The sequence below is a fragment of the Pipistrellus hanaki genome (genome assembly GCF_964339955.1).
Source record: "Pipistrellus hanaki genome assembly, chromosome: 18".
NCBI lineage: Eukaryota > Metazoa > Chordata > Mammalia > Chiroptera > Vespertilionidae > Pipistrellus > Pipistrellus hanaki.
Genome location: NC_140520.1, coordinates 20,136,657 through 20,154,422, shown reverse-complemented (window position 1 = coordinate 20,154,422; position 17,766 = coordinate 20,136,657). Strand labels below are relative to the sequence as shown.

General features: G+C 38.6%; 1 protein-coding gene and 1 pseudogene across 2 annotated transcripts in view; both read right to left on the bottom strand.

Annotated features, from left to right (window-relative positions):
* Positions 1-5,612: 5,612 nt before the first annotated feature.
* On the bottom strand, positions 5,613-6,127 carry LOC311613136 (large ribosomal subunit protein uL23-like; annotated as a pseudogene). The gene has a single exon. The product of its transcript is annotated as a large ribosomal subunit protein uL23-like (transcript).
* Positions 6,128-12,012: 5,885 nt separating this feature from the next.
* Positions 12,013-17,766, bottom strand: part of TDRD5 (tudor domain containing 5) — a 46,561-nt gene continuing 40,807 nt past the window's right edge. Inside the window, exon 18 of the mRNA XM_084865155.1 lies at positions 12,013-12,915. Coding sequence (XP_084721281.1) covers positions 12,668-12,915 — 248 coding nt within the window. The 3' untranslated portion in view covers positions 12,013-12,667. The remainder of the gene's footprint in view (positions 12,916-17,766) is intronic.

Here is a 17,766-nt window from a genome sequence, read left to right as displayed (position 1 = left end):
AAACAAAAGTAAAGAAATGAGACTACATCAAACTAAAAGTTTTATATAGCAAAGGAAACCATCAACAAAACAAAAAGGCAACCAACTGAATGGGAAAATATATTTGCATAACATATTTCCAATAAGAGGTTTAATAACCTAAATATATAAAGAACTTATACCACTCAACAACAGAAAAGAAACAACACAATTAAAAAATTGTCAGAGGATTAGAACAGAAATTTTTCTATTGAAGGCATATAGATGGCAAAAAGGCACATGAACAGATGTTCAATATTACTAATTATTAGGGAAATTAAATCAATACCACAATAAGCTATCACCTCACACCTGTTAGAATGGCTAATATTAAAAAAATAAGTGTTAGGATGTGGAGAAAAGGGAACCATCACACACTGTTGGTGGGATTGTAAATTGGAACAATCACTATGAAAAACAGTATGGAGATTCCTCCAAAGACTTAGAGCTTCTATAGTATCCAGTAATTCATCTCTGGGTATTAATTCAGAGAATATGATAGCCCTAGATTGAAAAGCTCTTGCGTACCCCTATGTTCTTTGCAGCATTATTTACAATAGTCAAAATATAGAAAGTGTTTATCAACAGATCAATGAGTAAAGAAGATGAGATACCTAATACAATGGAATGCTACTCAGCCATAAAAAAAGATATAATATTGTCATTTGTGACAACATGGACAGATCTTATGGGTATTATACTAAGTGGAGTAAGTCAAACAGAAAAGAACAAAAACCATATGATTCCACTCATGGAATACTATAAAGTAAAAAAGTAACAAACGTACGAACAAAAAAAACGTAAACTATGGATACAGGGCAGGGGAACTTTGTCATGTACAGTGAACAAAGGTCAGAGGGAAAAGAGCTGAAAATGAAAATCAGAGAATGCTGGGGATGAATATGGCTCCCTCCCAGTTTTGCTGGGACAACCCTGCTTTATAAGATCTCCCAGGGATAGGATTTCCCTGTAGAACCCAGGGTTGCCACCAAAGGTGTCCTGAGACAGCTGGTCATTTTCACAAGAAAAAAGAACAAATTCTTGCTACTGGCGTTACTGTCATTGAGTTTATCCCCAGGGCTACTGTTTATCCCTCGATGTCTGGTCAGCTGCGATAGGCGTCGTCTTCTTTCAGTAAAGGATGAGCTCTTTTTTACTATGGAAACAGGAAGCTACAGAGCCTGCGTCAAACAGGCCCGAAGTAAATGTTCATTGAATTAGAAGATGACAGCCTCTCATTTAGCGACTAGTACATGTCAAGGTGCATCTAGAGTGACGGGGAAAGGAAGAAGAGAAAGCCGTCTGCCGCCAGATACTTCTCTCTCCATCTTTCAGTTTTTGCATTTTAGTCATGTTACTACTACATGCCTGTAAACTGCCCTAGATTTTTTAAAAATATATATATTTTATTGATTTTTTACAGAGAGGAAAGGAGAGAGATAGAGAACCAGAAACATCGATGAGAGAGAAACATCGACCAGCCACCTCCTGCACACCCCCCATCGGGGATGTGCCCGCAACCAATGTACATGCCCTTGACCGGAATCGAACCTGGGACCCTTCAGTCTGCAGACCGATGCTCTATCCACTGAGCCAAACCAGTTTCGGTTGCCCTAGTTTTTTTTACTTAGCAATTGCCTATGAAGGTGGTAATGACTCAAATCAATAATTCAGGAACATAGGAGTGCGGGAATAAGGTGGGTTGAAAATTCATACCAGGCTATTGAGTAAACATTATCATCTCAGGCATAACATATTTTGTTTTATCCCCCCCTCCTAAGATGTTGTGGAGGAAAATGATTTTCAGCAGCAAATCTGTTTCTCTGTGCCCATGTGTACACTCACACACTCTCCCTCTCCCGTTCCACCTTCCTATTGGCGTCATTGGAGACTGACGCCAACAGGCTTCCTGCGCTCGCTTTAATTTATCTCTGCTGAGCTACTGCATTGGGGTCACAGGGAGGTTAGAGCAGATGTTCTTCTCCCTGCCCCTGCTTAATATTCACTTTGTTTTTCCTCTTGGGGTTTACCAGAGTAGAAAAAAACCTAGGGGAAATATAAGATACAAAGGGGACTTGCAAGCTGGGAGATGACAAGATACAAAGGAGATTGGAAGCTGTAGTGCTTTCTTTGGAAAGGGGCATATGCGACTAGAGAGGCCCAATTAATTCCCTTTCACTGTATCAGACAGGCAGGAACTTCCACCTCACGGTAAGGTCTTTCTAGGTAGGAATGATCTTGCTTATTCTCATATCCTTGGAGTTTTGTACAGGGCCTGGCATACAGAAAATAAACAAGTTTTATGTTAGGAGGTAAAGCTGAGATCTGGGGACACGGTAATTGCCTGGGCAGAGTGTTGTCAATCCCGAGCCTTGACCCAGAATGCTCCAGCAGAAGGACCATAACAACTGGGAGGTAAGTGCACTCCTCACGATGGCCAATATCTCCTCTCCGGATTAGACTCGCTAAGGTTCTTCAAATATTTGTCATAAGACAAGTTGAAATCAAGGGGATATAATGCAGTGGAAAGGAGCATAGGCTTTTGAAATCACTCATTCATTCAACAACTATTCGGGTACCCATGTGCTATTGTTTTAGTCTGTTAGGATACACTAATGAACAAAATGGACAAACACATGCCTTGTGGAATTCATAATGTGGTTGTTGGAGACAGACAGTAAACAGTTATATTGTGTTTTAAAAGTAGGTGCTATGGAAAAAAAGTAAAGGAGAGTAGGAGGGATCAGGATGAGTAGCAATTTCCAAAATGACATCTCTGAGAAGATGCAGATACTGGTGGGAGAACAGCCAAGGCAAAGCCCAGAGGTGGGAGCTGCCTGTTTGGACTTAGGAAAGCAAGGTCAGTGTGAGTGGTGAAAAGGGTAAGGAGGAGATTGTCAGATAGATAATGGGAGGCACATATCACGTAGGGCCTGTCAGTAGGGTTGGCAGATTTAGCAAATACAAATTACCAGTTAAATGTGAATTTCAGATAATGAATATTTTAAAAATATAACTATGTCCCAAATATTGCATGAGAGATACTAAAAATCTATTTGCTGTTTATCTGAAATCTAAATTTAACTGGCTACCTTGCATTTATCTGGCAACACCACATGAAGACCATTGTAGGAGCTCTGAGTAAAACTGGGAGTCCTGGGAGGGTCTGGGCAGAGGAGGGGTTCCTGGGGTGCCTTGTGGAAAAGGGTGAAAGAGCGATGTCGGAAGCAGGGGCATCAGATGCTGGTGCTGATTCAGACCAGGTGGCAGGAGTGCAGGTGGAGAGAAGGGGCCAGATTCCGGATACATTTTTAAAAAAATATATTTTTATTGATTTCAGAGAGGAAGGGAGAGGGAGAGAGAGAAACATCAATGAGAGAGAATCATTGATCAGCTGCCTCTTGCATGCCCCCTACTGGGGATCAAGCCTACAACTCAGGCATGTGCCCTTGGTTGGAACCGAACCTGGGACGTTCAGTCCGCAGACTGACACTCTATCCACTGAGCCAAACCGATGAGAGTTCCAGATACATTTTGAAGGTACAGCCAAAAGGATATCCTGTCTGACTGGGTGTGGAGCAGGAAAGAAAAGGGAAGAGTTAGTGACAACTCCGAGGATTCTGGCTGTGTAGTTAGATGGAGGGAGTTGCAATCACCTGGGATAGTGAAGACTGTAGGTGATGTGATCTGATGCAGATGGGACGAGGATATTGAGCTCCATGTTGAAACTGCTAAGTTTGACATCGGAGTGAAGAGGTCAAATAAGCATTTTACTATGGAGTTCAGGAGAGAGGTCCCTGCTGGTGATACAAACGAATCGTAATGTAAATATCTGTGTTTCCCGATGGTCTTAGGCAACCCTGCTAGCAGTTCTCGATCTGTGGGTCATGGTCATAGGCTCTACAGCAGCGATTCTCAACCTGTGGGTTGTGACCCACAGATCGAGAACTGCTAGCAGGGTTGCCTAAGACCATCGGAAAACACGGATATTTACATTACGATTCATAACAGTGGCAAAATTACAGTTATGAAGTAGCAATGAAAATAATTTTATGGTTGGGGGTCACCACAACATGAGGAACTGTATTAAAGGGTCTCAGCATTAGAAAGGTTGAGAACCACTGCTCTAGAGGAATCAGACATATTTAGTTCCTGCCACTTACTAGATGTGACTTTGGGTAAATTTCTTAATTTTCTCAGCCTTAAGTTTCTCTTCTTATAAAAAAGGAATAGCAATTGGGACACTGCGAGAATTAAATAAAATATGTAAAGGGTATGGCATATCCTGTTAATATGATGCAATATGAATTTGTCCTAGTGTGGGCAAGATACCTGGTGCTTAACCTTTCTGTGCTTCAATTTTCTTATCTGTAAAATGGGAATAAGAGTGATACCCGCCCCATGGTGTTGTTGAAAGATTAAGTGAGATAATCTACAGAAAGCACTTGGAACAATCCACTTGCAGCACTCAATAAAGCTGTTAATATTCAACCAATTCTCTCATAAATGCTGGTCTACCTCTTTTGTAAATGCACTGCTACCCAGAGTGAACAGGGTACTGAACTTATAACTTCCCATCTATCCTTGTGTTAATGGATCTAAACTCATTCACTTTTGATGGCAGTGTCTGCTGCTTTGTGATACGTAAACCTGTGCACAAGTGATGGTTATCATAACTGACTCAAGATCTTGTTGTAAGCTAAGCCCACTTCTGCACCACAGAAGTTGCTTGTCTTCACTTGAAAGTGAGTCACAAAGGTTAGTAGTTGTTTTCCATCTTCCCAGAAAACCCAGAAAGCATATTAGGCTTATTAACTCAGGATGCAGAATTTCTGCAGGCATTCTTAATCATTTTTGAGAATCTGAGGAGGCTAAGAACTTTCCTCCAGAAAATATACAACCATCCATAATTTAACACCCAGAAAAAGAAAAAAAAAATCCTTCTAAAGACTCAAAATGTGTTTAAATTATAAGAATTTTGCATTTCTCTACAACAGAAACTTATAAAGGAGGTAAAAAACATATCTACTTGAAAAGTCCAAAAGAAAGATGGAAAGGTGACTCTTCCCCATTGAACTTCTTCAGTGGAGCATGATAGAATTAGTCGCTGTAGCTTCCGAATAAGATGAGGGGCTGGTGGGTGTTTCCACACCACCTTATGCAATAAAGACAGACAGATGGACAGGCAGTGTTAAAGTCTAAGTTCTGTAATCACAGAAAGCTCTGTGGCAGCTTCCAGCAGGATTAATTTAGGAGAAATTTTAAATTACTCTAAGACCCTTACTTCCCAAAGGATTCACTAATGCCACGACTTGTTTTTACAAGTAAAAGAGAGGTTAGACGAAGTGAGTTCCAAGTTCCATTTTCAACTCTGAAACGACGGGCCATGGAATCAAATATTTCAAGGAAAGAAATTTTATTTTATTAGCACAGGGCTTGGCACCAGAATTCCTGTCCTAGCGCGCCACCTAGCAGTGAGGAGAGAGCAAAACCTAATCTCCAAAGAAAAGCTATTTCATTTGACTTTTAGAACAAAACAAAAATTTAAAAATAAAAGATGATAAACTAAAAGATGCCAATTTGGTAAATCAAACTTTTTTTTTACAGTGTAAAATTTTTATATTTAGAATTAGGCAGCCGGACTCAGTTTAGATGATTCCAATTTTGTTGGCAACATCCAAAGCATCATAGTCAGGAGCCAGTCGAACATATGCCTTCTTCTTGCCATCAGGCCTGATCAGGGTGTTGACCATGGCCACATCAATGGCATAGAGCTTCTTCACAGCCTGTTTGCTCTGGTTCTTGTTGGCCTTGACATCCACAATGAACACAAGTGTATTATTGTCTTCTATCTTTTTCATGGCTGACTCGGTGGTCAGGGGGAACTTGATGATGGCATAGTGCTCAAGCTTGTTTCTCCTGGGTGCGCTCTTCAGAGGATGTTTAGGCTGCCCCGGAGCCTTAGTGTCTTTGGCCGTTGGAAGGTGGTGACATTCGGATCTTCTTTCAATACTGCTTTCTTTGCTTTCAAAGCCTTTGCTTTGGCTTTGGCTTTGGCTTTGGGAGGGGCAGGGGATTCCTTCTTCGCTTTCGGCGCCATCTTTGTGAAAAGGGTTTACGAGCTGGTAAGTCAAACTTTTCAAAAGGAGGGTGAGAGGCTGATTGTTGAGAACCTGCAAATGTCAAACTGCTTTTTTTCTTTCATACTTTCTTTTACAAACCAAACTAGAAAAAGAATCAAATATGGTGTGCAGAATAACAGTTCTTATCTGGAGGGCACGTTCTTTAATTCTAAGTGCAAAGTTTAAATGGGATGTTGTTTGCTTGTGTGTGATTAGACTCTTCCCATCCAAGCCTTCTGTTTTATATTCAGAACATAGCAATGTAGAAAAGAGATCAAGGTTTCAATGGACCTTATTTATATCTTATACTTTGTCCTGTTTACTTATTCGTTCACTCAATAAGACTGACTGAAATTCTACTATGTGCCAGAAAAGACAGGAAGGTGGCTTGGCCTACGTGAGTGGCAGCAGGTCTGCAGGAAAACAGGCCGACTAATGAGATAGAAACTCAGGAGATAGAATCTGATTTGACTGTGGCAATGAAGGGCAGGGAGCGGTCAAGGATGATTCTACTCCTGGGTTTATATCGGAGGCAACTAGTAGGTGGTGGCAGGGAATACAGGGGTAGAAGTGGGACAGGGGAGGAAGATTTTTCTCACTTTTTTTCTGTCCAAGAAAGTGTAAAGAGGGTTTCAGGAGTCATGGATTCCTAAGATTAGGGAACAATGTGTGCTTTCTGGGAAGACAGTCCTCAGTGTTCGATATTTATTTAAAATAAAGTTATGATCCCACCAAAGGTTAGGGATCACTCCCCCATAGCATATAGAACTTGAAAATTTTTAAACATTAAATTCATGACAAACAGAGGGCTCTACCAAGTTGCTCAAGCACATGGTCTTTAACAGGACTCTATCTCAGGAGTATCCCATGTTTATGATCTGGTCCAAGGGCAAAGCAGGACCAGTGAGCATGAATTTCTTTCAACTTAGCTGAGAGACTTGACAAAAATTCCATAGGACTCTAGGCTTGATACCACAAATTCATTTTCACAATACATTGAATGACTGCAAATCTGAAAAGATCTTAAGTAAAGCCAGTACTGATAATTACATGGTATTTTCTACAACTGATTTTGCTATTTTTGTTAAACTCACAATTTTTCTCTTAAATCAAGTTTTTGAGGCAACTTTCCTGAGTCTCATGAATCCTGGTAAAGTCAACAATTGGACCAATTCCAAGTAGAAACCAGATAAGGAGTTATGTTTTTGAATCTAAAAAGTTTAACAAATATAAATCTGCACCAATTGAAGAAAAGATTGTTGAAAAACCCATTCTACTTGACCATAACAGATGTTCCACTGCCTAAAATGTGAGATGTTACAACCAAATGTTCCACTCCTCTACTCCCAATTTGTTTAACTGCCCTACTCTCATCAGTACAGGAACACTGTTACTTTTAAAACTCATACAAGGATAAACCTTTGGCTCTAGCCCATGTCATGTATCTTTGCTTAAGTTTCATCCTGCTAAGCAAAGGGGAAACATACCCGTTAAGGTATCATGAGGAGGAAATATTGAACATCCCTCAGGGATATGCTCTGCTTAATAGCATCCTAAATGATACACACAGAGTTTTATTTACCTGACAGGTATTTTCATATGTGTGGTGTAAGAGGAGGCTTTCCATGAGTATCAAGTACCATCCTACAGTAACAGGATGCTTTGTCAAAAAGTAATTTTTCTACTAAGTTATGAACTTAGCAGTCTTTGGTTTCTACCTAAGAGTCCAGTGGGATGACAGATGAAAGAAAAGTTTGTAGGAAATGTCACCAGAGGAGTGTGAGGACCACCAGTAACTAATCTGCTTTAGGCAGAAGAATTCCTGCAGCAAAGGCTCTGAATGTGGCTTCAGGAAATCAAGGCAATGCAGACACAAGATGTGACGAAGACTGGTATTCAGTAATTTAAGAATTTAAGAAACTGGAAGATGGCTTATAAGGGTTTGATATGCTCCTATAAACGTAAGAAAACAAGTCTTAGAAATGTGAGTGCCAGATATTTAAGAAGTGGTTCCAGTGCGAGTTAATTTCCAACTTAATGGAATATAGGTATTTATCTACAATACAGCAAAGGTCTACAAAGGCCAAAGTAAGAATAAAGAGGTCGTGCCAAAAATAAAGACAAATATTTTAGTCAAGAAGAATATCAAATCTCTGTTTTCACAATTACACAAGGAAATTTTGTATTTTACTCAAGTTCTTTCAGTCACATATTTAGGTGAAAGTTTTCATTTCTGCAGAATCATTATAACAAAAAGCTAATTAAAAAAAACAACAGGGTCTAGACACTTTTGACAAAACAAATTCCAACTTCATAAATATTTAAAGCAAGCAAGCAAAATGCTGTTACAAATGCCAAAGATCAGGCTAATAATAATTCCTTAATCCCAATAGTTATCTGTTTGTTTTGTAACAAAAGTTTAAAGAGCAAAGATTCATAAATTTGGTTTCCTCACCAATTTATCTAAATTGCCTCAAGAATATTAAACAAATTGTTGTAGGAACATTTCCCCATAAATTAAAAAATATTTTTAAAGACTGACTTGCCTCCAGTCACACTACTTAAATTCCCTATCTGCTGACTCGGTGCCTTCTCCACAGGAAAATATATTTTTTAAAAATTTTAAACAATAATATAAAACAAAATTTAAAGTAAAACAGAAAGCTAAAAGCACTTTCTGAAAACTGTTTATAACCAAGAAAATTTAGCTGTGTATAAATTCTCTACTCAGTTTTGGGGTAGATCAAAGGATTTCTTGTGAAAAGTGGCACACCAATCAGTCATGGTTCTAAATATCAGAGCAGTCCTTGACTGCGAAGTTAAAACCATTTCTGTCTACATGGTTCAAACAGCAGAGTTTACGTATTCTGGTTCCAATCGGATGACTCCAAAAACTTAGTAGGTTGACTGATGACTAACAATATGAGACAAATGAATAGGGCTAAGTTCAAAGTAAATAGACAGGTTTAGTTGATAACATCAAAATCTGAATTTCATTTCCTATAGCCTTGGAAAACATCAAGATCTTAATGGGCTATAGGAAATGAAAATTTTAAATGTCTTAGTGATGGCTCCTGCAAAATTATGAATAATACCATCTGTGGCACTGTATATATAAACAGGATGAATTTAAGTCTGAAATGACATCAGAAGTTGGTTAGAAAAGCCTTGCTACACAGTATAAACATTAATAGGAAGCTTCAGGAAGTTGGCTTTATAAGATGTTGGTTTTTCATTCCTTACTAAGCCCCCTTCCAGATGTTTTTTTAAAAAAATATTTTTATTGATTTCAGAGAAGAAGGGAGAGGGAGAGAGAAATAGAAACATCAATGATGAGAATCATCTATCAGCTGCCTCCTGCACGCCCCCTACTGGGGATGAAACCCACAATCCAGGCATGTGCTCTGACCCAGAATCGACAGTGACCTCCTAGTTCATAGGTCAACACTCAGCCATTGAGCCATGTCAGCCGGGTCCCTTCCAGGTTCTTCAGTACAACTAGTCCACTGCTATTTAAGCTATCCATGTTCAAGAATATGAGCTCTTAGCAAATCCACCATGCCCTCCCTTCCAAAACCAGGGGTGTTTCTTCAGCTATCAGAACCATCTCTCTTCTGGATGTACCTACGACACACTGTCTTCTTGCATCAAGTCATTTAAACGTCACAAGCAAGAGTTCCAATGTTTTCCTGTGGAGAGGGCACTGAGCGACGGGTCAGCATATATGGGAATTTAAGCAGTGTGACTGGAGGCAAGTCAGTCTTTCTAGGCTTCAAGTGTCCTCATCTAAGGTCCCTTCTAGATCAAATTTCTATAATCCTAAATCTCTCAGACATAGTCTGACTGCTGGCTGAAGCCTCTAGTTACCCCTCTCCCCCCTTGAAATGGACAACTGGCACCTCAATGAGTGAAACTCAGAGGGAAGAGGCATGCATGGCTAGCTGTAGCTGGAATGACCCCTTTTTTTGATACCCATGGTGTTTTTAGAAGGAAGAGGGGTATTGGCGACAAGCCACTGGAGTCAAAATCTGAGATCTATTAGTAAAGCCACTCCCTCTTCCACCCCTATAGAGTTTATAACCAAGAATTTCCTGCATGTTCTCACCCCCATTCCCTCACACACACCTCAGGCTCCTACTTCCCAGTTAACGTTTGTTATGGACCTCCATTATTTCTAATAGTTCCTTAACACCAAATCTGTGGGAAGCGGGGCTGTTTTAACAATAAAATATAAGTAACTTAACCCTAAACCATGGAGCATCTACCTATCTTTTGAATAGTTCTTTGTGCTGTTCCAATTGAACAGAGACCTATTTACTCATCTTCAAATGACCTATTAAATTTGTTTCATGCTTTAACTACACCAAACAAAGCCCACCTTTTGGGAGAAGACAGGTAAACAGATAGGCAGATTGGCTGTCCTAGTCAAAGCCAAGTGGTCAAAATATAAAGCCACTCAAAGGTCCATTATTCACTCTGCTAACTCAACCAGGATATTAACTGTTATTAAATAGGTTTCTAAGAATGTTGACAGACAGTGTGAGATGGCACTGTCTAAATGATTCTTCTCTATCAGGGCATTTGCAATTGGATAGGATTCTGAAAGAGCCTTCACACAGGGATTCCCTAATCCCTATCTAACTGGAAAAGCATAACATTAGTCACTGCCAGGTTACTCAGCGTTGGCAGAGTTCCTGCTGGTAGCTGAATGCTTTTCAGAGGAAAATGTAAATATTGCTTCTACCAAATTTACCTGACCACAAACCCAATGACTGCCATCTGGACAAGTGGAGTATGTTACTCAAACTTGGTTTCTTCTTTAAAGAAAGAATTCTAAGATAAATTTTCTTCTTTAGAAACAAATTGTGAATAATTACCTAAACTTACAGAAAAAACAAAGCTTTCCCAGGCCCTATGACAATATCACATATGCCATTTAACTGCCACATTGACCATTTATTGACCTTCCGTGTAACTCTTCAAATGTCTTCTCCAATAAAAAATGTCTTGATATAAAATCACAAAAATCCAAATAAGTAACTGTTCTTTCCAGTGGGCCAATGATGTTTCCAGTTTACTATTTTTTTTTTGGTTAATTGTTATATCATCATTCTTTGAGATAATTGGAATTAAAGGTGAATCTAGATTTTTAAATTTTATTGCAGTACACATGTTTTTTTTCCTAAGGTTTTTAAACCAAAAACTACCATTAGTTAGCGACTCTGGGTTTAACTTTGTTTTATGAGTACTTACTTCTAAGAAAGAAGTTTCAGCCAATAAGATTATAAATTTAAGTGCATTTCCATATCCACTGTCATCTCACTCCCTTCCTTAGTGGATATTGTGCTGGTTAAGTAGCTGAGAAGGAAAGAGGAGAGATTCCTTATTGTAGGAAGAGAGAAAGGAACCAGGGGCCAGCTCTCTGTTTAATGCTAAAGCAGGAGGCTGCAGGAGAGGGGCTAAGAAAGTGAGAACAGGTCATATAATATTTTATATTAATAGGTCAGATAATATTTCAAACAATTGGACTTCAGAGAACATAATGTTATATAAATGCTTAAATACCATGGTTTAACTACTGCAACATTAAGGCTCCTGGGAACAGTGATGACTACAAAGAAGGCTCAGCTCAGTTTCAACAGTCAGCCTCTAATTCAGTTATCTCCAAAGAATTGCCTATACTGAGAGACAGCTTTTTAAAAAAATATATTTTTTTATTGATTTTTTACAGAGAGAAAAGGAGAGGGAGGAGAGTTAGAAACATTGATGAGAGAAAAACATCAATCAGCTGCCTCCTGCACACCTCCTACTGGGGATGTACCCGCAACCAAGGTACATGTCCCTGACTGGAATCGAACCTGGGACCCTTCAGGCCATAGGCCGATGCTCTATTCACTGAGCCAAACTGGTTAGGGTGACAGCTAAATTTTTTTAAATGTAAAAGTATTTCTATGACCAAAGCTTCAGATGTGGATTTTCTTACTGATCCTAGTATTTCAAAGAAATACAGATGGTAAAAAGTCAAGCCCTGAATTCTTTCTCTGATAGAGAAGTTTGCAAATGAATAGAAAAAGTAGCTTCAAGATGCCAACCTTTTTTTTTTTTCCCCTGGAGATAGAGATGTGAGATAATTTTTACCTTACTAAATATAGATCACAAAACCTTAGTTTTTCAGTTTTCATTTATCAGTCATGATACGTATAAGAAAAACATTTATATGTAGCAACATAAAGAAACAACAAATATAAAAACTCCATTAAACTAATACATTAAACAAAGGTGAACAAAACTATACAGAATAAAAAACATCAATAAAAAATTAACAATACCAATACTTACACAACAAAATGGACTATTAGCACAATAAAGATAACACACAGTCACAGAGAGACAAAGGCCTCAACTATCAAAATACTATTTTGTTTCAATATTTCCTCTTATTTTTGGCCTGGAAAATCACCAAGTCTTGAGCGGTGGGTTTATTTTCTCCCCTTCCCCCTTCCTCCCTTCCTTCATCCTCCCCTCTCTCATGCTTCCATCCTTTTCACACTGGGGTACCAGTGTAGGAAGCTCCTGGATGTGGCTAACCGGGCAGCAGCTCCTAAGGCAGCAGTGGCTGTACTTCGAGGAATGTAGAGTTTCTGAGAAATCTGGTGCTCAGGAGACAAAATCAAAGAGAGCTGGTCCATGGCTCCATAGCTTTTATCTTTGAACACTGTGATAGCATGGCTACTAGAAAAATCTTCATTCTTTAGGCTCTCTGGAGAGCTTTCCACTGAAAAAGAAAGAAAGCACAAGTCTTTTCAAGGGATTCTCACACGGCCTTCTCTCTCCTATTCTAGATCTCTACTGTGTGTTATAAACATCATCTGTTAGGTGGTGATAAGAACCAATGAAAAATCAGAGAGGATGAGACTTAGAAACTAATCAACAAGTGGAAAGGAAATGAGGATGAGGAATCATGCTTTGAGATAAAATAAACTCCTGTCTGGATGAGGGCAAAAAGAGAGAGAAAAAAAAGCACCCTGAACAAGGAAAGTAAATTTTATTTCTAAGGCACCTCATCTTATATCCAAAGATTAGATATAATTCCAATCCCAGGGGAGAGTCCTGAAGCACTCTATTTCCTTCCCTGGCCATTATCTATTGCCAAAGGGGTCCCAATTCCAAGTCTATGACCGTGTGAAAATAAAACTGACCAAGACTGTGGTTGCTATGAAGTTCTAAAAACCAGTTATCAGCTATAACATAAATTCTTTAGAAATTAGTTTCAACTAAGAAGAAAGAACCTTTTTTGGTTAAGGGATTAAGCAGTAGAAATTGGTAGTTGTAGACTAGTCACAGAGATGTGGACTGCAGCATGGAGAATATAGTAAATGATGGTGAGATAATGAGGTGCAGGGCCAGTCAGGGGACCACTCTGTTCTGGTTACTTTGCTGTACATCTGAAACTGGTGTGAAATGGTACTGAATGTAAACTGTGGTTGAAAAATAATATATATATATATATAAAACTCAAAGCCTAAGCAACTGGCCGACCAGCTGATCATCCGGGAGCTATGACGAGCACTGACCACCAGGGGGTAGACACTCAACACAGGAGCTGCTGAGGGACAACAACTTTGCAGAATGCCCTCTAGCATTCTGGGACCCCTCAGGGGATGTCAGATGGCTGGTTTCAGTCTGTGCACCGGGCCTCCAACATCCCCCAAAGGGGTCCTGGATTGCAAGAAGGTGCAGGCCAGGTCGAGGGACCCCACAGATGCATGAATCTGTGCACAGGAAGGAAGGAAGGAAGGAAGGAAGGAAGGAAGGAAGGAAGGAAGGAAGGAAGGAAGGAAGGAAGGAAGGAAGGAAGGAGGAAGGAAGGAAGGAAGGAAGGAAGGAAGGAAGGAAGGAAGGAAGGAAGGAAGGAAGGAAGGAAGGAAGGAAGGGCCTTTTAAGTGAAATAAATTGCTGGGAACTCATATTTCTCAGAGTTCCAAATATCCATAAAGGGGAAGCTAGGCATTCCTACATGTGTACTCTAGACAGTTCTACTAAAAGTAGCTGCTCTATGAAGTATTTATTACTTGCCTACCATGAGAGAAGTAGCTTTTCCCAGCATTCTGCTTTCTTTAACAAAGTCCTGCTTTAGAAAAAAAATCTACATGAGCTAGACAATTCTCTTTTGTGTAGTCCACCATATAAATTTTGTGTAGTTCACACACTGGCATCAGTATTCTGACTACATTTTGAAAGCACTGCTCTATACTTTAAAAACACAGATTTAAAAAAAAAAAAATTCAGAGAAGCCCTGTCTACTCAGTGGATAGAGCATCAGCCTGTGGATTGAAGGGTCCCAGGTCTGATTCCAGCCAAGGGCACATGCCCAGGATGTGGACTCGAACCCTGGTGGGGGCATGCAGAAGGCAGCCAAACAATGATTCTCTCTCATCATTGATGTTTCTATCTCTCTCTCCCTCTCCCTTCCTCACTGAAATAAAAATATATTTTTAAAAATAATAATTTTTTAGAAATCAGAGAAAATAGCAGATATAATCCAACATTTTATTCATTTCTCATCTTTAGCACTAACCACAGTAGTAGCATGTGGTATATGTTCCATACATTTCTGATTGATTAATTATATTCAAGATTTGACAGGTTATTCTAAAAAGTAAAACTGCAATCATTAAAACTATAATTGATGCCCACAAGAGAGGAAAAGAAATGGTGTGTTCTAATACAATCATGTGGTTTGACAGAAAGTCTTCAGTGAGCTCAGGTTTCCAAAAGTATAAAAATATCAAAGCAGGGTCATGTGATCAAAAATTTAAAAAGAGCAGCAAAACTTCCATTTCCAGACATGATGTTAATTTAATAAGGATTGAAAAACAAACTTCCTGCTTTAAGCAACTGGAGAACTGGACAAAATATAGGAAAAAAACAGCTTTCAGACCTGGACAACAAATGTGCAGGACAGAGATCTCGAAGAGGAGGTGAAAAATCAAAGTGAGCCCCACAAGTGCCTTAGCTCACTGGAGATGGTTTCCAGGCTGCAGTACAGAAGGAAGAATCAAAACTGAGCCTGGAGGTCTTAGTGGGCTCAGAAGACCAAGTCTGGAATTTGGGAGGAAAGTATCAGAGATGGAGAGAGAAGCAGCTGGCAGTCTATGAGAGGTCCCTTTGAGTCTTAAGCCAAGCAGTGATCTGGCCACAATGTAAAGTTAATAGTGTCCACCACCCAATAAAAAATTACCAGTTATGCAAAACAGAAAAAAATGACCTGTTATCAGGAGAAAAATCAACCAATAGAGGCTGATTCAAAAAATGATAGAGATAACAGAATGCAGAAATGATATATGTGCTAGAATCGCAAGTCAAGGGTATGACAATAGCTGTTTTACAGAAATGCCAAGTTTTCAAGAAGGCAGAGGAAAAATATGACTGATAAGGAGAGGAATGGAAGATATAAAAAAGATCCAGACCAAACCTCTAAGGATGAAAAACATAGTTCCTCAGATGAAAATATATTCAATGGGAAAAGAACATATAACACATGGAAAAAAAAAGTTAGTACACTTGAAAACATAGTAATACAAACTATCCAAAATGAAACACAGAAAGGAAAGACTGGGAAAAAAGAAAGAGTATTAGTGAGCTGTGGAACAACAGCAAGTGGCCTATCACATGTGTAATGTGAAAATGGAGTAAAAGAAGGGGGGAGGGTGACTGAAAAAACATTTAAAGAAATAATGATTTAAATTCTTCCAAATTTAATGGAAACTATAAACTTACAGACCAAGAAGCTCAATGGACCCCAGGCAGAAGAAATAGAAAGAGAACCACACCACGCCACCTCATGATAAGATTGCTGCAAACCAGTAATGAGAGAGAAAATCTCAAAGCATCCAGAGAAAATACCACATTACAGCAGTGTCCCCCGTTTATCCATGAAGGATATGTCTCAAGAACCCCAGTGGATGCCTAAAATCACAAATAGTACTGAACACTAGATATACTATTTTTCCGTGTGTGTGTGTGTGTGTGTGTGTGTATATAATTATGATAAAGTTTGATTTATAAACTAGGCACATTAAGAGATCAACAACAGTAAGAAATAATAAAAATAGAATAATACTAACATAGTGTAATAAAAGTTATGTGAATGTGGTGTGTGTGTGTGTGTGTGTGTGTGTGTGTGTGTGTCTTCCTCTACCTCATAACTGATCTGATAACCCAGATGGCTACTAAGTGATTAAAGGGTGGTTAATGCATATAGTGTGACTATGCTGGAAAAGAGATGATTCATATCTTGGGCATGAAGAACCAGGATGGCATAGGATCAGAACAGCATGCAATTTAAAATGTATCAGTAATCTCTGGAAAACTGAAATCATAAAAAGCAAAACCATGAATAAGGGAGGACTACTATACAGAGGAACAAAAATAAGAATGACAACTGACTTCTTGCTAGAAACAGTGACAAGCAGAGTGACATCTTTTAATGCACTAAAAAATCTGTCTACCTATAACTTTATGTCCAGAAAAATAATTTTAAAGAAATGAAGGAAAAATAAAAACTTTTTGTAATGTATGAAAGCTGAGATAATATACCAGAAAGCAGACCTGTATTACAAGAAAATTTAAAGTTCTTCAAGCAAAAATAATAATAATAATACCAGATGGAAAGTTGGATTTACAACAGGCATTGGCAAACTACACCAGTGGGCCAATAACAGCCACTCACTTGTTTTTTAAATAAATTTTTATTGGAGCACAGCTATGTTCATTCATTTGTATATTATCTATGGCTTCTTTGGGGCTATATTATAGAGGTATGTGCAACATAGTCCATATGGTCTATGTAAGTATGGCCTATTTACTTTCTGGCTCTCTACAGAATCTGTAAAAATCAGATTTCCTAATTTACACAATAAAATAGAGAACACTGGATATAACAAATGAATAAACAAAAGAGAATTTTCTCATTTTTAATGTTTTAAAAAAATCAACTGTAGGCCAAAACCCGTTTGGCTCAGTGGTAGAGCGTCGGTCTGTGGACTGAAAGGTCCCAGGTTCGATTCCGGTCAAGGGCATGTACATTGGTTGTGGGCACATCCCCGGTAGGGCGTGTGCAAGAGCAGCTGGTCGCTGTTTCTCTCTCATCGACGTTTCTAGCTCTCTCTCTCTCTCCCTTCCTCTCTGTAAAAAATCAATAAGAAAATATATTTCTTTAAAAATCGACTAGCAAAAACAGTAAAAATGGAGTTTGAGATTTACAATATATGAAGAAGTAAAATATATAACAATAGCTCAAAGGCTGAGATGGGAAAAATGGAAGTATGCTATTATAATGTTTTCATACTATACACATGATAATAAACACTGATCCTTATATCATACTGTTTGCAAAAAATCAATGAACTGGATCACAGACCTAAATATAAGATCTAAAATAATAGAATCTTACTAAGAAAATATAAGAGAAAATCTTACTTGGGTTAAAAAAGATTTCTACATAGAACAAAAAATAAACAAAAACAATAACAACTCAAAACTTTAAAGAAAAATAAATCAACAAATCTGACTTCATCAAAATGAAAGCTTTGGTTCTTCCAAAGAAATTAAAGGAAATCCATGA